This window comes from Balaenoptera physalus (genome assembly GCF_965194825.1).
Source record: "Balaenoptera physalus genome assembly, chromosome: 6".
In the NCBI taxonomy this organism is placed as follows: domain Eukaryota; kingdom Metazoa; phylum Chordata; class Mammalia; order Artiodactyla; family Balaenopteridae; genus Balaenoptera; species Balaenoptera physalus.
Window position 1 is genome coordinate 131,467,438 of NC_138885.1, and position 21,393 is coordinate 131,488,830.

At 47.0% G+C, this 21,393-nt stretch overlaps 1 protein-coding gene across 2 annotated transcripts in view; it reads left to right on the forward strand.

Annotated features, from left to right (window-relative positions):
• Nucleotides 1-7,796, forward strand: part of EIF4E2 (eukaryotic translation initiation factor 4E family member 2) — a 28,275-nt gene extending 20,479 nt beyond the window's left edge. The window contains exons 7-8 of one of the 2 annotated variants that reach the window (XM_082465972.1): nt 2,079-2,157; nt 7,273-7,796. In XM_082465972.1, coding sequence (XP_082322098.1) covers nt 2,079-2,124 — 46 coding nt within the window. In that variant the 3' untranslated portion in view covers nt 2,125-2,157; nt 7,273-7,796. The remainder of the gene's footprint in view (nt 1-2,078; nt 2,158-7,272) is intronic. The other variant, XM_082465973.1, reaches the window with a different exon arrangement.
• The last annotated feature ends 13,597 nt before the right edge of the window (nt 7,797-21,393 follow it).

Genomic DNA, 21,393 nt, shown 5'->3' on the forward strand with positions numbered 1-21,393 from the left:
TACATGACAGTATTAACATTTAACTTGTTCTTTGTTTACCTTTAAAAGAAACAAGTTTTAATATTACTAATATGCCTGGGATGCCAGATGGAAAATAGCTAGAACATTCGCACCTAGTTTTAGGCGTTTGATTTGCCTCTTAGTCAAGCATTGGCCTGTGAGAACCAGCGATTGTACCAGTGACTCTGATCAGCTATTTTATCTCCACTGAATCCATATGAGGAAACTTCTTTGCCCACATTCTTCATGTTGAAGTTTTTACATACGAAGAAAATACTGCTGAAGAAAATGGGAGGGCAGTTTAATACTAAACTGGATTAGAGGGGAACTCTGACATCCATATTTCTGAAGGTTCTTGACACAGAGAACTTTGGTTTGGACTAGTGTAGGGCTTTCTGGAAACAAAAGGATAAATGAGGTGAAGCTTCAACACAGCCATGTAGTTTCTTGTTGACACCTAAATTGCTTAAATAGAATTTAAGTCTCACCTTTAGAGCAAGAGAGGGGTTTCCTGGGTCGTTGCCCAAGCGTCAGATTTTGCTTTCTCCTTACCTTCATTTGGAGTGAAGAGTGAAATGACCTTCTGACATCACTCGTGGACTCTCAAAGTTCATCACGTTACCATCTCTCCAGAAGGAGCTGTGAAGCAGATGTCTTTCTGTGGAAACTGAGTTCGTGAATCGATAAAGACTGGCGTGCTCACTGGGTGCCCTTCCATTTTCCTTCAGTTAACATGTATCAGTATTCTGGCAGTACTCTCTCTGAAGAAACCATTAACTTCAGATCAGTCTCTTATTCCGAGAGATACATCATTAACTTGTAAATGCTGCTGTTTACAAGAGGGAAATACTAATGAAACTGATGTGAATATTGCCTGGAAGAATGAATTTGTTGTGCCAGGTCTCTGTATTTAATCCCTTCCTATTTAAAAAAAGAAAAGCTATCTGTAGGAGACCTACTGATAAAATATAATTTAGTGGTCATAATATTAAACCTGTAGTGAGCTAATAATTTAGCACATTAAACCCTATATGTTGTCACCATGGGTATATCACCCCTTTCAACCAAGAATGGAATAATTGACAGTAAGGAATTTTAGATTTAAAGGCACCAAATTACCCATTTTATATATAATTCCCAGGAAAGTTACCTGACACTTTGTCCCTAAGTGGCTGAAAAATGGTTAAGGCAAAAAGGAAGGACATAAGCTCCTCTCAGAAAACTTGAGGTACGTTAGGGCTTCCGGATACACAGGGGATCTAGCTTTCTCCCGGTTTTTGGCCAGCAGTCACCAAGGCCCTGGTCTTTGTGGAGCATCATTCCAAGAGGCTCTACCCTCAGTCACATTTCGTATCCCTTCCTAACTCCGATTTCTAAATTAAGTTAATAAGCATTAAGGTTGTGTTGAGCATTGGCCCTTGGAAATTTTGAGCTGCTGTGACATATACAACTTAAATTTTAAGATAATAGTTACTTGGGTATTATCAGAAACAGATGGAACCTGATAAGAATTTGGGTCTGAGTTTAGAAGGGTCAGAAGGTTGGAAATATGAAAGCAGATAAAGTGGTGTAATTTCCTCATTGTGTCTTTGGACATGGTAATGCTGTTGGGTACCTGCCTTTACCGTCAGCGTGAGGCCTGATGAAGAAAGATAGTTTCTGCCCCCTGTCCTCACGTCCCCAAGGCAGACAGCACTGCTGCCCTTCGCCTCAGGGAGCTGGAGGTGTCTCCCATGGTGGGTGAGCTTAGCTCTGACCTCACTGGTCTCCCCTGTAGACTTGTGGAAGGAGTGGCTAGAAGGACGTGCAAATCCTCTAGGGAGTAGTGAGGGCCAGACTTAGCCAGTAGCACGAGCCAGGAGAAGTGCCAGCTGCCCCTGAAAGGTGCCGGCCACCCTGCTAAGCTGAGAGGAAAGTCTAGGAGGGGAACCTCACTGCTGTGCTTCCAGGTATCGGTGGGCTCCACTTGACCTTGAGGGTATCTGAAATGGGGTGTGGGTTTATCTTGTCTGTTCTCTCTTTGTTAAAAAGCCTTTGATCTGAATGTACTATTGTGTTTTTTGTCTCTGGTTTGCCAGGGCCTGGGAGGAGTTTCATGGCCTGGTGAACAGCAGCGGCCGCTGATCGGACGCTCCCCCTCTGTCTCTCACACTCAGGGTAGGGCCTTGTCTACCTTCTCTGTAACCTTGTGACATACCTCTCAGCCGTAGGCCCCTCTTCCCAAGGGGATGCCCTCTCCCCACCTGCCCCCAGGCTTGCCTCTGCCAGCGCAGAGCCTGCTCCAGCCGCTCCTCATTGACTGACGCCGCGGTCTCAGGGGAAACCACTGAGTCCACAGCCACTGGCTTATGCTCCCTGGGTCACGTGTCTCCTGGTGAACCCCTGGGCAGGTCGATGAGCCTCTCTACACCTCTGTTTTCTGATTTGGAAAATGAGGTTCCATGGACTAACATGTCTCTGGTGTCTTTGGATGCCAACATTCCATGATTATAAATGGACCAGAGATCCATTTTCTTTGGCCCAGACGTGGCCACTTGTAAGCCGTCTGACAGTGTCCTGTGACTAATAGGACAGTTCCACAGGCCACAGTATGGGTTAGGTGAGAGGTATGTCTCGTTTGCTGGTGGTGTTTGTCAGTTGTGAGGAAACAAGTGATGGAACTTCTGAGTTTCAGCGGTTAAAGTGAACTGAGGGTAGATGTCAGGGCTGCGTAGGAGGCACGGTTCCAGGTTGTATTGTGGCTAGACCACCACGTGTTTGCTGGCAGAGAGAGGCCCTGGGATAGCGAAGCCTGGGTCAACTGAAGCATTCACTTTAAGAATATTTGTATTTCAGTTAAGGGAGTTCCAAGTCCATGTCTGTCTCTTTAGCAGAAGGAGTTGAATTGGGTAAATTTATTCTGGATGAGAGGAATGGATAAGAGGACAGTATCTGCATGTGCCCGACCCGAGAGCACATTCCTAGACAGTAACCATCCCCGCCCCAAACCCACCCCTAAGAAATGGAGACTTTCTAAGGTGGAAAAGAGCATGTCAGCTGTAGCAGCTGCTTCAGAACTCCCCTCTCCCGGGGAGGAAAGGAGGCCTCTTCAAGGAAAGGAGACCGGCATTCCTCAGCTGGGCTAAAGAGATGGCATGACACTGTGAGGGACAGAAGCGGGTGGCCAGGGGTCTGAGTAATAAACAGTCCCAGAATTCCTATACACTCATGCCACTCATATCTGTTTTTTCAGTAGTTTAATTCCTTTATTATAAATTCAGCTTTCAGATGATAACATTAGATTTTCAAAATTGCAATTTAAAGAGTTTCTCTGTAAAGTATAGTCAATATAGAATTCTGAGATGGATGAAAAACATATATCAGCTCTAATACTGATACATTGATTTGTAGGCTGGAAAGCAGCAGATATTCAAAATAAATCAGTTAAATTTCCAGAGGCCTGGTGCTATAATGGATTTGTTTTAATAGCATTACTATATTTGATTCTAAGATTCCTTTTTTTTTTTTTTTTGCTTTTAATATCCCTAAAATTGGGATGCTTACAGTGAATGTGATAAGAAAGGTTTTTGTCATAGTTTAATTGGCAGCGTTTACCTCTTAATGGTGGTACCTTTAAAATTCAACAGCATCTTAGGTTCCATAAAAAAAAAAAGCTTTAAAATGAAATTGGAATAGACAGAATGGAAGAAGACTTAAAATTATTCCCTCTCCCCTTAGCTAACACTAAATTCCCCAGGAAAAAGATCTTTGAATTGCTTTGAAAAGTCATATAGTTGCGTAAGTTGCATGATTGCCGTTTTGTAGTCTCTTTGTTCTTTTTGTTGCCCCCCCCCATATCTTTTTTATAGGGCAGATTGAAGGGAGCATTCACGGGTTAGGTGTTCTCCTTGAAGCACAGACTTGGGAGAATGAGAGGAGTATTAGAGTCTAAACAAAAAAACCCAACTCACTTCATTGTCCTAACAGACTTGAGAAGGACTTCATATTTCACCTTTATTGATTTAACCTTGTAAGTGGTAAAAGGGGTGTTCCAAGAAGATGCGCATACCCAGCTTGTGGTGGTTTGAGCTGCCATTTTAGAGGCCCCAAATTTCAGCCTTCTTGTCCTCCCTCCCTCTTCTCCCTTCCAAGCAGATCATTATCTATGAAGAAATAAAAAACTGCTATTTAAATCATTCTTGAACCACAAATACTTTTCCTCAATTTGTCTGATGTTTTGTGACATTACATGTGGCTGCTAATATTTTAGGACTATGTCATTTGACCTCTATTACCATTACAAATAAACATTGCCCTTTTAACCATGGCTTCAGTAGAAGTCCCGGTTAGCTGCTGGTTTGGGGCGGTTGGGGGGTGGGGTAGATTCTGAGTCCCTGCATGTCTAGGCTGGCATGCACTGAAGCAGTGGTCTCTCTTGATGGCGAATGAAGTTGGTGTGGTCACTCGGTAGAGATGAGAGATTGAAGTTTGCCCTAGTAAACCTAGGGGGTTTGCAATTTTATTTACTTTGCAGGGAGGGAGAGAGGAGGAAGCCAGAGCTGGCCTGGACCGGACAGCTGAATAGCCAGAGAATGATTCCCTGAAGACCGTGATGTAAAAATGTTATCATTTCCTTCTAAACGATCTGTTATATCATTGAAAGCCATTGAAAAAACCAAAACCCAAAAACCTTCCCAATAGTCTGCACATTGCTAGGTGCCTGGAGGGTCTAGCTTTCCGGAGCTCTGTCTAGATTGTCTAAATTTTAGTTTGCTTTTAAAAGAAGAGAAGCCCGTCTTTTAAAAAGAAAAATTGCTTGTGGCCTCTGCCACTCCCTGTCTGCCTTCTTCCTTTCTCCTAATCTCTCTGTGCCCTGCAGCCTGGGGTGAGGGACATACCCGAGGATTAGTTCCCAGCTGGTTTGAGGTGAACACGTTCCTCAGACTAAATTTGGCACCAAGCTCTTCTCAACCCACTTTTTTTTTTTTAGAAAGGCTGGACCTGAGCCGCCAGCTGCCACCCGCCTGCTTCAGCCTGTCATTGTCAGGAGCCTGTTGCCCACCCTCATTGCTCTTCGTTTTTCTTTATATCAGACTCTGGAAAAACTCAGCTGGATTCTTCTGGCTCTGTTACTCTGTCCCTCCCCATTTCCATTTTACAAATAACCCTTAGAATGATTCTGACTTCTTAGAGGTTTCTGACTATGAAGAGATCTGTGGCAACAGAATTAGAATAAATATTACGTATCTTAGTGGGAAGGTGTTATAGAGCCCTTCAGCTTACCTGCCACCGGGAGGGTTTGTTCTGGCCCAGCCCCAGCACAGTGCAGGAGTTCTCCAGAACGTAGGTGGCCTGCGTATGGTGATGATTAATCCTAAAGAGTCTCTTCTTTACATCACTAAACAGCAGAAAGGGCTGAGTCCAGATATTTGCCTGCCATCTCTCTTACTCCAGATACGACAGATAATTCTCCCACAGTCAGAAGATTCTCTGACTCTACCTTCCCGCACCCCTGGCTTTCTGGTCTCCCTGCTGATTGACTTTTGTGATCCAGTTGATCTGTGGGGGCAGAGGTGGCACCAAAGGGGAAGAAGGAAGCAGCAAACCCTTCTTCCTAACCACTTCTTTGTTAGAGGTGCCCTCCGTCGTGCAGACTCTATCGCAGCACAGTGTCCCTGGGGGACTCAAATAGCACCCCTCAGTTATGCCTGCTTCTCTCTGTCTTATGATCAGATGCATTCTTATTCTTTGCTAGCTTCTTGCGGCCCCTCAGTGGGGTCTGCCCTTTTGAAAGGCCCTTTAAAAAGATGATTACCCCACTAAGTTCTCTTTGTGTTCAGTCTTCAGCTCCTTAGATGGAAATCACTGAAATTCTCAATAGCATTGATCACTGAGCTGCATGGCCATGCATGTCAGTTACAAAAAATAGGAGTGGGCTTTGGAGATAACGTCAGTTTCTTCCCAGCCAGAGCTCACCCACGCCAGCTCCATCCAGTTTCCCTCTCAGTGTACTTGTCTGCAGTTATTCTCTGTGTAGTGAGGGCTCTGAGTTACTGTCAGCCTGCCACCATCATGGAGGAGAATCTGTTAGCCAACAGCAGGTGGCTGGGCTGAGCATATTCCTTCGTCAGTATTAATTCACTCTGGACCAATTGCCAGATACCCAACCAACTGCAGCAATTTTAAGACAGGTCAGTTAAAACCAAAGCTTCTAGAATGTTCCATTAAAATTAAATGGAAGAAATCATTCCAAAATCAGGTTAATGAGAATTTCTGTCTCAAAATTTCAGACAAATTTAAGTCTGAAGCACTGGGCCAGAGCAGTAGATGCAGTGACCTTTAAAGCCCCTTCCAACCCTGAGATTTGAGGATTAAAATGGCGATGCGAACTGCTAAGGTGTTGTTGGATTTCTAGGCTGGAACAGGAGAGGTTACTAGTGGGCGGCCAAACCTGTCTGCATCCAATAGAAGGCAACTAAGAAGACATCACAAGATCTGTTACACACACACATACATGCACGCGTGTGTGCACGTGCTAAGTTTCTAAAGTAAAGTGTACTCAGGTTTCACCTCTTGGAATATCCTTTCATAAGCAGCTATAAGTTTTGAACCAAGGGATTTTTGGTTGGTTGGTTGATTTTTTTGAATATGTAATACAATCTGTGGTTCAATTTTTTTAAAAATATGCGTGTGCGTGTGTAAGAGAGAAAGAGGTTTCCGTCCCACTCTTTCTCCACCAGCTTCCACGGTGTCCCTTCCCCTGCCACCACACCGCCCCAGGTAACAGCGTTTTATTATGTATGACTTCCTTGAGGCAGATATGGGCCTTATTTCCTCCACCCTCACTTACACAGGAGGTAGCATATCATGTCCACACACTGTTCTGCACCTTAATGTTATCAGTTTCTCTTGGCGATCTTTCTATATTAGTAGAGAGTTTCTTTTCCTTTCATTTTTTTTAAGCTGCACAGTATCCCATTAATATTTAGTCCCCTATTAATTAATTTTTAGTCCCTTGTTCACACGTGTTTGGGTTGTTTCTGACCTTTTGTAATTGCAACCAGTTGAGTCCAAGTGTTTGAAGGGACTTGGGAGGCAGATTGCTGTGTTGGCATTAGATGAGCAAGGAAGGAAGGTCCTGGGGTGTCAGGAGGGCCCGAGAGCTGCTGAGGCCAGGTTTCCGTGTGTGTGTGTGTGTGTGTGTGTGTGTGTGTGTGTGTGTGTGTGTGTGTGTGTTGCCTTGAGACGACCTGTGTATTGAATGCTCTCTTTTCTCCCATTTTTTTCTTTCAGGGACAATTCAAGCTTTCGAAATACAAAAATCACATTGTGAAAGTACACAAGCTGGCAATAATCCTTTTCTGTGTGTGTGTGTTTGTCCGAAGCGGACGGGAGGCCTCCGGCTGGCCCTTCCACCTGCTCACGGAGGGGCCGTCCCCGAGCCTTGTGCTCCCCTTTTGCACTCATTCCTGGAGGACGGATTCCGCTAGACACCCTCCAGCATCGCTGACTTTATAAAGCGGAAAAAATGGAAAACGTGACTTTGTAATAGACGAACTTTTTTTTTAATGGGGTTCTGTTGGGGGAGTTCAGCCTTTCCTTTTTCTGTGTGCTGTCCAGATGCCTCCCGGGCACCCTGTCGTGCTCTCCTCTGCTGTACGAAGGGCGTCGTGACCACGTGTACAAGCCAGAGCTGTCGACTGAGCGTGATCAGTATTATGAATGTCTGTGCATCCAGGAAAAGCTTTTTGTTGGAGAGTCCCAGAATAGCTATAAATGCTGTCTTCTAGATCTGCCATTAAATTATTGGGACATTTTGTTTATTTCACGCCCCTCTTCCCCCAAGCCCACCACTTTCGGAAGATGTGTTACTGATTTTGTATTGTCTCCTGCCTTATGCCCTCCAGTCTTCCCTCCTGTGGGACGCTTTCCTTTTAGGCACTGCTGCACGTAGAAGTTTAATCCAGTGGGCTACACTGGTTTCACTAAGGCGACTTAGAAGGTATGACTTCATAAATTAAACCGGAGCAGAATCCAGTTTCATGAGGAGCTAGGTTATAATAGAGGTTCCAAGTACAGGATTAGGAGCTGAGGGCAGTTTCTGAAACCGTTTTCCCAGATGAGCAGGGCCTGTGTGTCCAGCCTGTTTCTATGGGTTCTTGCATGCCTCTGATTGAGGAAGGGAAGCAAAAGCTGGTCTTTGCCAGGTATTAACACAATATGGTGAATTCTATGATCCAGAAACTGGGACACCTGAAGAAAAGGTGACCACGATGGATGGCTTTCTGTGCATGGCTGTACCTGTCTGCAGTGGTTAGAGAAACCTGCTCTCAGTCCTCATCACCCAGTGTACGTGTTAGCAGATGTGTGCCGATCCAGGATGCCCGGACAGAAGCCTTGCAGCTGCTGCAGGCAGGCTCTAAAAATGGGCAGGCACACATCAGAGAAGCTGGGTGATCTGACTCCAGAAGGACTGAAATCAGAGAGGTCAAAGAGCACCTAGGGTTGAAGTAAGTACCGAGGACCAGTCCCGCGGCAACCTCCAAGGAGCGCTGTCTTACTTGGCTCTTGTGAGCAGAGATCGCAGTACCTTAAATTAAGGCCTCTCCTAAAACCTATCCTTGCAGGCCAGGGGGCCTTAGCCACCTGGTCTCAGAGAAATCATATGAGAGTAACAGGCATTTCCTTATTGTATTTATATTACTGTCTTCCTACTTTCCAACTCCTGAACACCCTGGAATTACCACTGTCTTGGGATGTTTTTTCCTAAAAGAACAGGGGAGTATAGAGCCAAAAGGGAGGTGCTTCCATTACAGGTGAAGTTAGATCAGGTAAGATCTAGCAGTGACTTAAACTCCAGGAATGTGAAGAATAAATTCTAGTGCCCATACAGTTGAGAAGGGCTCCGACAGATACAGGAGCAACATTAGCTACAATGGGGAGCAAAGGCTGCCTTCTGAGTTTAGACCCAGGGAGGTCTTCACTTTTGCCTAAACTCAGATTCACCATGAAAATTCCAAAGAGAGCAGATGTTTGGATTTGCCCTCCTTTGGGCATCTGCCTGACTATGATTAGTGTGTGAGTGTGGGTGCATATGTGTATAACGTGTTCATGAGTGAGGGTTTCGTTAGGCCGAGTGCTATGGTGTATTGTCCATATTTGTGTTTACTTTTTTTTTTTTTGATCTCATTTGTTCAGATTTTTTAATCTCTTGTGTTTTCTAGAGCTGCTCATGCCTCCCCCCCCAACCTTTTCTTTGCAGTATTCAAAAGTTATTTTTTTCGCATCAAACACATGCTGGCTAGAACAAGAGTTATTTCTGCTAGGCAGCATCTTACCCCCAGAGCTCTCCAGATCTGCCTAACAGCTTTAAATAGGGGATTGAAGAGTCAGTTTTTCCAAACCACCTGTTTTCCACGTTAGCTTGCGAGGTCTTTTCAATTCTTTTTGACTCCATGCGCCTCTGCTACACTGAGATAGGACACAGTTACGGTTACGGTATCACCAGTTCTAGAGACAAAGGGGAAAAGGTGCACCAGAGCCAACCTAGCAGACGTGTCAGGTTGCTGCTGGGAGGTGGGGCGTCACTGTCCCCTTTGCGCAGGCAGGCTGTTTCCAGGACCCCTCAGAAACTGGTCCCCACTCCTCTCCAGGGCTCTTCTCATCTTATCCCTCTATTCACGTGCGTGTGTGTGTGTGTGTGTTTCCCTGTGACGTTGGCAGTGACAATAATTTTCCACCCAGAGAGAAGCTTGTGGTCCACGATGCTCCCAGAATGAATTTCCAGGTATTAGCCAGTGGAGGAGCAGAGGCTGTGACAAGAGTGAGTCAGTGTTGCACTTTCAGAGCAATTGTCTACTGCAGTAATAAATGGAGAATATCGGCAAGAACCTGGTTGTGGACTCTTGAATGCAATGGAAATGGGGACACTGGTCGTTTGTTACTACTGCTTCTGCCCTTCAGTGCATGGGTCTTCATTTTAAACACATTCCAGAACAAAATAATGTGGGATAGTCCAGACACTGCAGTATCATTGACGTAAGTGTATCATAAAACTATTCTCTAATTGATATTAATCGTTGCCATAGCAATTTACATTTTTAATATCAAAATATAGTTGTTAATTCTAATTCTTCTAAATTTGGGATGAGGAATATTGGAATGGAGGGGAGTTCAAAGGAAGGTTTAGATTTGGAAGTAAGAAATCACCCCAGGCCTTAGCTTGGAATGTTTTATTTAGCCCAAAAATGGACACGTGGGGCATTCCAATGACCAGTGCCCATGTGAAATACACGGGAGAATGAAACTTATGCAGAGCCTCAGTGACTGTTGATGGAAGATTTTTTTTTTTTTTTTTTAATTTTATTTATTTATTTTATTTATGGCTGTGTTGGGTCTTCGTTTCTGTGCCAGGGCTTTCTCCAGCTGTGGCAAGTGGGGGCCACTCTTCATCACGGTGCGTGGGCCTCTCACTATCGCGGCCTCTCTCGTTGCGGAGCACAGGCTCCAGACGCGCAGACTCAGTAATTGTGGCTCACGGGCCTAGTTGCTCCGCGGCATGTGGGATCTTCCCAGACCAGGGCTCGAACCCGTGTCCCCCGCATTGGCAGGCAGATTCTCAACCACTGCGCCACCAGGGAAGCCCTTAATGGAAGATTTGAAACTGTAGTTTCGAGACTTCATTTCAATAGATAGAAATTTCCTTTCCGTGTGTATCAGTCACAGTCCGAGTAGAGACAGAAACCATGCAAGTTATTTTAACAATAGGGTAGAATTGTTGACTCAGTCGTTAGAAAGGCCTAAAGGAGACACGAAAAAACTGAGGCAGTAGCGCCTCCAGGGGGAGGTGCCTCTGGGGATGGATTTGCTCACCTGGTGCTGGTGTCTGAGGGCGGAAGGAAGCTGGTCTGAGCTTGTTGGGCGCAGCAGCCGGCTTCGAACACGCCGCCGTCGCAGAGGTGAGGCTGGAGCTCGTCCCTTTTCCTTCCTCCAGCACTGAAGTGCGCCCTGCTGGGGGAATCCAGTGGTCTGCCAGCTGCCAAAGTAGAATTGTGTCCAGTTCTATGCCCAGTATCACAGAAACAGTTAAAAACAGCAAGTGTGAAACTGAGAGGGAAGGGCTTCATCATCGGTGCAGTCCTCCCCTCGAGCCACCCGGCATCCGTACGTACCCTTCTACACGTATTTGGACTTCAGTAGTAGTACAGAAGCAGCTCGGTTTCTGCCCGACATACAACTAATTGTAAGACGCTCTTAGCCGCTCCCCAAACAGGAAATGTAATGCTCAGCAGTGAGCGTGGGTCTCTGGGCTACGCTGATGCCTCCAGTTCAGTCACAAGCTCATCTGAGCAGAGCATAGAACAACGAAACTAAAGCGGAAAAACTTCCCCAAAACTTGCATGAGATGACGAGGAAAGAGGAAAATTATTTGTGTGTTTACACATAACAAGCAAGACTATGTAGAGTCTGTAACTATCATGAGGCTGGAGCCGATACTTATTTATAACTTCCTTTTCCACTACGGAGTCTATTTCCTTCGCTCTCAGCGAGGATCTCAGCTGGTCAGCGTTCTTGATTTGGTATGGTTGATCCAAACCTTTATTCCTGAAAGATCGAGTTAACCATCCAGCCTCTATTTACTACAGTTTTCCATTCATTCTTGCTACTTCTAAAAGAGGCCCTAGAGGCCTCTCTGGCTTCCAGCCAGTCCTCACTACCCCTTTTGTGTAGCAGCGCCCAGGTGTCCCCTTGAGGACGCTCCTCAGGCAGTAGAATAATCCCCTTATTCGCTTGTTGGTTCCGTGTCCAGAACAGCCCAGAATAGCCAGGTGAGCGGCAACTTGCAGTCCAATGGAGCCATTTCTGTGTCCCCTGGTAGGCGCAGACCTCCTTGTTGAGGGGACCGGTGAGAGGAACTGCTCCCACCTCTATTCCTTGATTCCTGGGCATGTGGATTCTGGTTATGGGAGAGACTCGTGCAAGCATATACTGCAACCTCTAAGACACCTCTGTCCTTTCAGGACAAGTGGCGCCGGAACTGAGTCTTCAATGGGCCATACCAAATCTGTTTACCCAGCTGCTTCTGCCACAGTGAAGGATGTAAAACCTGTGGATCATAGGGTCATAAGTCCATTGCCTCACTTCATTTGCTGTGAAATGAGTTTCTCAATTAAAAGTAACATGTGGAATACCATGGTGGTGAATAAGGCATTCCATTAGTCCACAGATGGTCACGATGGGAAAAGCATTATGGGCAAAGAATGCAAACCCACATCCAGAATATGCATCGACTTTCATGGTTGCCAAAGGACAGTGGAACGAATCCAGCCCTGTTTCTTTTCTTTGAGCTTTGGCCACCTGGATTGTCCACATTTTGGTATTTCTCATCTCATATCTCTGCCCATGGGGTCCACTTTCCCTTGGCTACAGTCCTGTTTGGTGTTAAGTGTCACATCCCCCAAGCTTAGTTCCACGTGACCGTTACACTGAGCTCACCTCCAAGATCATTTTGACTCGAGCTCAAATATCCTGGACAAATAACCCATCTCCATTGCAACAATTCATAGAAGTACAGCTAGCTGATGTGTCAGCTGCAAGAGAACAGAGCCCACGGGAGGCTTCTGCTGTCCTCAGAACATTCATCCATAAACACTCGCCTCCTGGGGGTGGGGGGTTGCAGTGGTTGGGCAGTGTCGCGGCTATGGTGATAGATGAATAGGCAGTCTGGGGCTGTACCCTTGAGGAGCTCAGGCTGGAGGGGAGAAGCTCCAGAACACAGCAAGTGAGGTGTGCAGAGTGTAGTGGGAGAACTGAATGGAGCTCTAGCGTCCTGGGGAGCCAGGGAGGAAGGAAGGCCTCCCGGAGGATCTGCGGTTCAAATGTAGTCAGTGTGGGCCCAGTCCAGTGGGTCGGTAACCTTCATGCACCCGGACTTTGAAAATGCAGACGTGAGATGACCGGTGGGCTTTATGCTGGAGGTGTTCCCTCTGGGTGAGATTGGTATCACATGTAGAAAATTGTACCTGTTATTAAACGCTCTCAGTGCCAGGCGCTGTGATAGCTTTATGTGTATAGTTCACTTAGTCTCACAGCAGCCCTATGGGTAGGTTATTATGGTCCCCATTTTACAGATGAAGAAACAGGCAGAAAGACAGCAACTTGCAGAAAGTCATGCATGTCATGCAAGGGCAGAGATGGGGTTTGACCTTGGGTCAGTTGAGTCCCGAGCTCCTAAACCTTTTAGGGCAGGGGAGGGAGGGCTCGCCCAGTCTGCAGTTACTTGGATGGATAAGAACAATGGTCTCCAGAGCGCACCCGGGCCCTTTGGCTATAAAATGACCCCTGCTGCTGCAGGGTGGTCCCAAGGGGTAAGAGGCCCCACCCAGCTGGCCACAGAGGCTCGAGAATAAGTGTGCAAGGTAGTTTCCCCTGCGGTCGCTGTGAGGGGCAGGAGGGCACAGTGGTTTACTTGTCAGGTGACATTTTATACCCTTTCCTCATCCTGCACCATCCTTCTGACATCAAGAAAGCCTGAGTGGGGCTTCCCTGGAGGTCCAGTGGTTAAGACTCCACGTTTCCAATGCAGGGGGCATGGGTTGGATCCCTGCTTGGGAAACTAAGATCCCACATGCCATGGGGTGCAGCCAAGAAAAAAAAAGCCTGAGTACTGGCCTCACACCAGACCACACCATGTAGGTCCTCAGCATCTCCGTTCCCTGTTTCCACAATCATGAATATTCCTGCAAAGTCGCTCTGCCCAAATCATTCTCTCCATGTTAGTCCACCAGGCCCATTGTCTCATCAGAGCCCCTCCACTAGCCGCCTGGGAAGCAATACTCCCACCCTGAGAGCAAACACCCAATGTTCTACCTAATCCCCCCCCCCCCCCGCCCCTCTGCCCCATAAACACAGACAGTGAGGTTTTGTGTCCTGGGACTTGATCTCCACCCTGACCGCCATCTGTGTGGCTGGGGGGCTCGGGACACCCCTCACCTACCACACACTCAGGAAAGTGAAAGGACAGAGAAACGCGGATTGAACTTGGGCTCTTCTCACGAGCCCAAGAAGGCAGTGGATCAATCAGAGGTCCCTTGGCCAGTCCATCTTCCCCTGTCACTGACAAGAGGACTGTTAACCTTGGTGGCCCAAGAGCCGGAGGCCGGTCTCCACCTTGGCCTCATTCTGCACTCCCTGGGCCCCGCTCACTTCCCGCACGGGACAGTTCCTGGAAGGTGGTGAGAGTCCTGCAAAGGCTGAGCACATCTGTGGCTGGGCTAGCCTGGCACCGCCGAGCACGGGGCTCCCGGGGGGTCTCTGTTTTCTCAGGTCTGTTCTCCCTGCTCTCCGGCTCGCAGTGCCCCTCTGGCCCCCCGGGCTGCAGTGCTGGCCTGCTCACTCATCGCCAGGCTCCTTGCTGTCACTAATCCCGCTGCTACTTGCGTCTGCTCATTCCCCACCCCGCACACACCCTCTGCCTCCTGACGGTTCCCACTTTGTCCCTTTGGCCTCCAAGACCCTTCACATAGCGCGGGTGACTGGTCCTTCTTCCTCCCTGCCTGCCTCCCGCTCTGCCCCGGCCTCTGGTGACCTGACGTCTCGCCTCAACCCCCAGCATCTTCCCCTCATCCAATCAGTGTGCTCCCCCCACCTCCCCCTGTAACACCCTCTGCTATCCACCCATGTAGTGGCTCACTCCACTAAGCCTGGTACTGTTGAAGGCCTGCCTGTATTTCTTTCTTTAATAACCTCCCTGGTCGTATCTTGGCCAGACTGAGTCCCTGGGGTGCCCCGGATATGCCCTTGTTCTTCCTGCTATGCGGCCCGTACACATCTCTCCACACTTGGCCCACCTCTATCACCCTTTGGATGCTACTTCCTCCAGGGAGCCCTCCAGGTCCCCTTCTGTCTGAATTACAGGCACTTCCTGTGTTCCCACTGCCCTGGGTCTATGCCAGTGCCCTTGTCCGTCTGTCCTGCTGGGTGTGGGTTCCGTGACAGCAGGGGCCACTCCTTCATCTCTGAACAGGGCTGGCTTGGAGCAGGCACCCAGATGCTGGCTGCCCGGAAAACTTCTGCTGAAAGCAAAGTTACAAAATGCCTTAGTCGTTGCGTGGTATTCCACACAGCGCTGCTTCTGACAGTGCACAGAAAGCATTTTACAGCAGATGCAAAGCAGCAAAGGGCTCGTGCTCTTCGGGTTCCCTGGTCTTGCCGGCAGCCATCATCCTGAAGCAGTGGGTGAGACTGTTGACTTCTGCTTTTGAATTTTGTTCACTGGGAATTAATACATTGTTGCTCTAGTTTTGCAGAGGATTCGAAGGGTGCTGGCAACCAGTAACTGGAGTGATTGGCCAACGGGCCTAAGGCCTGCAGGGAAGAAAGTGAATCACGGCAGGGTAACAGGGAGGGCTGGAGGCCTCGGTGAGGCCAAACAGCAGGTGGGGTAGGAGTCAAAGAAGATCAGAAGGGAAGGGCTGCAGGTACAGGATTCCAGAAAGAGAGCGATCCAGATGATGGCAAAGAGAGAGGGGCAGGGAGGTCAAGGAACCACGAAGGAGGGGAGATGCGCGTGGGCTTTGATGTCAGAGGAAGATCAAAGCCGGTAGTGAAGCTTGCCCACGTCATCTCTTAACTCCGCTCATCTCAGCCCCAATGGTGCACTATACTCACCAGTGTCGCGGCTCAGGCATCAAAGATTCTAACGAATCACTGTTCTAACTTAAGTCCCTATTCATTTACTTTATACTGAAGTGGGGGAGCGTGAATTAAACAAGACCGAGAGGACCAAGAGACCCTGTCGGGTCATCTTAGGCCTAACCGCATGGGTTTCCCAAACTTTGCCTGATGCCTCAACTATCACAATGCTAACAGGCCCCAGAGCAGGGCCAGACCTAATTCCCTAGTCCTTAGCTTCCATTATGTGCAGCCTCAGGGTGGATCCAGGCCTAAGCTGGGGCTCAAAAGAGTCATTCTGGCAGCATGTCGACTCATCTTGATGGGTGAGACCAATGTCAGGTAGCAAAGTGTCTGGCAGGTAAAGGGCATGTCGAGATGAAAGACTGAAGATGAAGTCACTGGGGATAACTGCAGTTTACTACAGCCTTCCTGCAGCATCCAACATGTATTACTGCCATAAAAATAAAACCTGTTAAAATCAGATGAGATGCTGGAAGGAACCCTGTAGTGTAGGAAATATCAGTATGAAATCATGTTTACTATAATATACACACATACATAGATACAGAAATAAAAATAGATATGTGTGTATACATGTGTTAATATATATATATTCCCTGGCTTTATCCTCTGAGAGGGACCAGAAGCAATGATACACCAGTAGCAGCAAGCACACCTTGCAGCCAGATCTTAGCATCTAAATACCATTATTCAATAAAAAGAGCCACACTCCTTGGAAAAACAGCCGATTCTAGGGCTGAGGCAGGAAAAATACAAGATGAATGTGGAGCATTTTGAAGTGCTTGAAAGTATTTTTAAAAAACCATGCAAAATCTCATATTAATGGAGGTATGTCAAAAGGACACAGGAGCTGAGTGAAAGAGCTCCCAATGGCCAAAGATGAAACAATTTGAACAACAAAAAAGTCCTACTGGATTATAACCCAAAGTATAAAATAAATATCCATGAGTCCATACTGATATAAATAAATTATTTAATAAATAAATAGATGGAGGACAATAGACAAATCCCCTGTGGAGAAGAATTCCAATTAATTTATGGAATAACTCCTTTTTTCTTAAGTGTAGGCTGTGCATAGTGACTTCTTTCCAAAGAGTACAGTATGGAAAGGGGATAAAAAGAGTATCTTTACAGGAGAGAAACGTGATAAACATGACGTCAGTCAGGTGATCCAGGTCAACATCGACAGGTGTGTCACGTTATAGTGTGTACCCTTGATACGATATGATGAGAATGGCATTTTACCCCTGTGGTCTTCCTCCCAAAGACCCAGAACCGCAGTCTAACCCTAAGAAAAAAATCAGACAAATTCCACTACAGAGGTATCCTACAATATACCTGACAAGTACTCCTCAAAACTGTCAAGGTCATCAAAAACAAAGAGAGCCTAGAAACTGCCACAGTCAAGTGGAGCCTAAGGAGACAAGATGACTGACCCTGGTTGGATCCTGGGATAAAAAAAGGGACATTAACTAGAAACTGAGGAAATCCAAATAAACTGTGAACTTTAGTTAATAACAATGTGTCAATATTGGCTCATTGATTGCAACAAATGTACCATAGTAATGCAAGATGTTAATAATATGGAAAACTGGGGGACTTCCCTGGCAGTCCAGTGGTTAAGACTCTGTGCTTCCCAGGCAGGGGGTGTGGGTTTGATCCCTGGTCAAGGAACTGAGATCCCACATGCTGCATGGTGTGGCCAAAAAAGAAAGGGGGGAAAAAAAAAAAAAAGAAGAAGGAAAACTAAGTGTGGAGAATATGGGAATTCTCTCTACTATCTTCTCAATTTTTTAATACATCTAAAACTGTTTTAAAAAACAGAGTCTATTAAAACAAACAAAGGACATATGAGCCAACCTGAAAGAGTTCCCACTAGCCAAAGCTGGAAAAATTTAAGCAACAAAATAAGGTAATATTGCACTATAATGCAAAGAATAAAAGAAATATTCATGGATCCATACTAATACAAATAAATGATTGAATTAATAAATAAATGAGGGAGAAGGGACATCTTCCTTATAGAACAATTCCTAATAAGGAATATAGAAGGAATGGGGGGAATAGAAGTCACCATTATTTCGCCGTAGTGATTCATAGTGATGAATGCTAAAAACTGTGCACAATTTTAAGGAGAAACAGGATATCGCCCCCCCCCAAATATTTATTAATTACAGCAGTGGTTTTAACATATGTTCACAAATGTTTGATACCTGCTCTCCAGGAGGTAGAGCTTAATTCACCTTCCCATGAGTGTGGTTTGAATTTAGTGACTCCTGGGAATTCCTGGCGGTCCAGTGGTTAGGACTCAGCGCTTTCACTGCCAGGGCCTGGGTTCAATCCCTGGTCAGGGAACTAAGATCCCACAAGCCACGAGGTGCAGAAGAAAGAAAGGAAGGAAGGAAGGAAGGAAGGGAGGGAGGGAGGGAGGGAGGGAGGAAGGAAGACTCCCTTCTAATTAGGGAGTGTGGAAAAGAAAAAATAGTAACTTTGTAGTGGAGAAGTCTGGCAGAGACCCTCTTAAGCCAAATGATCAAGGTTAATAGAATCATTGGGTCATGTTGGCATCATGTACCCTGATACGTGATGAGGACACTTCGCCTCTGATGTCTTCTTCCCCCAAATCCATAACATATCTACTCATGAGAAAACATCAGACAAACCCACACTGAGGGCTATTCTACAAAATACCAAAATACTTGACCAGTACTATTCAAAAGTGTCAGCATCGTGAAAGACAAGGAAAGATCCTGAAACTGTCAGACTGGAAGAAATGAAGGAGACATGATGACCAAATGTAATGTGGGATCCTGGACCAGAAAAAAGGGCACCAGTGGAAAACCTGGGAAAGTCTGAAGAAAGCTTGAAGTTTAGTTAAGAGTAATGTACCAATGCTCACTTCTTAGTTCTGATCAATGTACCATGGTTATGTAAGATGCTAACATTAGGGGAAGCCAGGTGAAGGGTATATGGGAACTTTGTGTACTATATTTGCAAGTCTTGCATAAATCTAAAATTATTTCAAAATAAAAAGCCCAAGAACTTGCCCAAGGCGTGATGCTTGATTTCAATGCCCAGATCTCGTGCTAAGGTGAGTCCCGGGTTCCTGCTCTTCAGAGCAGGTTCCGGCAGCTCCATCAGTGCCAGCACCAGGGAGTACGCCCACAGGCCTGTTACTCAGGTATACTTTGCCTGTTTTCCATGCACAAAGCTCCACCTTCTCCAATGCTAGTCCTATGTCACCACACAGACTGTAAGTGCTTTAGGTTCCCAGACTGACAATAAATGAACATGAGCCCCACTTGACACGAGGGAAATATTTCCATGTGCTCAGGTCAGAAAAGGTCGTGCTGGGACTTCAGTGGTGGCGCAGTGGTTAAGAATTCGTCTGCCAGTGCAGGGGACACGGGTTTGAGCCCTGGTCCAGGAAGATCCCACATGCCGCGGAGCAACAAAGCCCGTGCGCCACAACTACTGAGCCTGCGCTCTAGAGCCTGCGAGCCACAACTACTGAAGCCTGCGCGCCTAGAGTCCGTGCTCTGCAACAAGAGAAGCCACCGCAATGAGAAACCCACACACTGCACCGAAGAGTAGCCCCTGCTCTCCACAACTAGAAAAAGCCCGCGCGCAGCAACAAAGACCCAACACAGCCAAAAAAAAAAAAGGTCGTGCTTATGAAGATGAATGGGACCCCCTGTCACCAGGAGCAAGAGGAGCCCCAATGTAGCAGGTGGTAAGGAAAGGGGCCCCAGAGAGCAGGTGTGGCTCCTGAAGGACCTGCAGAAAGGGGACAAGGTGGGAGCCCCAGGAAGGCATAGCCCACTTTGCCCATCAAGGAACCCCACCTGATCCCCCCCTTCCTAAGTGGGCTCTGGGTGGTCCACACAAGACAGGGGGCTGGAGTCCAAAATGAAGGGGGCACCCCACCAGCTGATGGGCCAGTGGTAAGACTGTCTTCTCCCAAGTTAAGGCTTGGTAACGTGGTCACAGGTCAACCATATCAGGGGGAAAAGGCAGGAAAAGGGCACCATACCAAGACTGGATCTCTAGAACAACCGTTGGCAAGATGGAAGTCCCAACTGAGCGGACGCTTGCCAAAATGACTATGGGCAATAGAAAGGACCTTTTCATTGATGATCAGAGCATAAAAGGAACACGGCGAAACTAGTGTGAGATCAATAGAGGAAGATTAAATTGTCCCCAGCATGGAAAGGGTGGGTCCAGCAGCATGGGTGCAGACAAGAGCCCAGAAAATCATGGATCCCCCGGCACTAACCCAGGCAGGAAACAGGAGGTGTGCTCACAACCGAGACAGGGAAACCTGAACTCGATTCCCTGGAAGGAGAGAGGCTTCAGCTGCCTATACACAGGGCTAATCAATGCAGATGGAGAGTCTGAGGGAGAGGAGGATGGCCACGGAAGTCCTCTAGTCTGGAGAAAGGAACAGTGACAGTTGAATGGCTTCAAATGTCTCATTGACTGTGGAAAATGGCCTTGTGCCATGAAACCAGGGCCTCTGGGTAGACAGAGAGAGACGGTTTACCTTGGAGATCCCAGTGGCACACCCAAGGGTAGACCAGATGGCGTTTAAGGCCACAGTCATCCCTGGATATGAGAGTCTCAGAACTGAGGAGACAGCTACTCTGCCACCTCCCGCAGCTACCCTGGTTCTGGGGATGCAGTGGCATCAGGCTCTCAGGCTGTTGTTGGCTGGTGAATTACACCCTAGCACCAGCGACAACCAGCAGCCTGCCGGTTTGGCCACGAAGGTGCTAAATGTCCAGGCTCTGAGCCCCTGGCCTCCTGGGAAATTCTTGCAGCATATTTATAAAACGATGGCTCGGTGATGAGCTTTTCCAGACTGCAGCTGCCAGGAAGGGGTAGACAAGTGGTTTGAAAACCACCATGAGCTAGGCAGGAAATTCCTCAATACACAGGTCAACATGCAGCAACATAAGATCTAACCGCTCCTGCACCTGTCATGCCTCCGCCTTCTCTCCCGGGACCCAGAGGCCCAGGGCTCCCGCTGAGTACCTCCTGCTGGTGCCCTTCCTTCCGCAGGCCCCTTTCCAGTCCAGGCAACCTGATGCCTGTGCCCTGGCATGCCGGCTGTGCTCCGTCCTCACCAGTGCACAGCACTGTCACATGGTGCCTCTCCGAGCACACCTTTCTGTTCTCCCTCATCTCCCTCAAATGTGCTTTATACCCCTTTCTAAGGGAAGGGTTTTCTTTCCCCCTTTATTTAAAAAAATGCTCATTAGATAAACAAACTGGTACAACTATACAATGGGCTGTTATTCAGTGATAAAAAGAAATGAACTATCAAGCTATGAAAAGACATGAAGGAATCTTAAATGCATATCACTAAGTAGAAGAAGCCAAGCTGAAAAGGCCACATACCGTGTGATTCTATGACATTCTGGAAAAGGTAAAACTATGGAGATAGTAAAAAATCATTGGTTGCGGAGGGGTAGGAGGATAAAAGGCCGGGCACATAGGATTTTTAGGGCAGTGAAACTGCTATTCTCTATGATACTGTAATAGTGGATACACTTATTATACAGTTGTCAAAACCCATAGAATGTACAACAAGAGGCTTTTGTTTAATAATAATGTATCAATATTGGCTTGTCAATTGTAACAAGTGTACTACACTAAATAAGATGTTAAAAAATAAGGAAAATTGGGGAGGGTGATAGAGGGGATCTGGCAATTCTC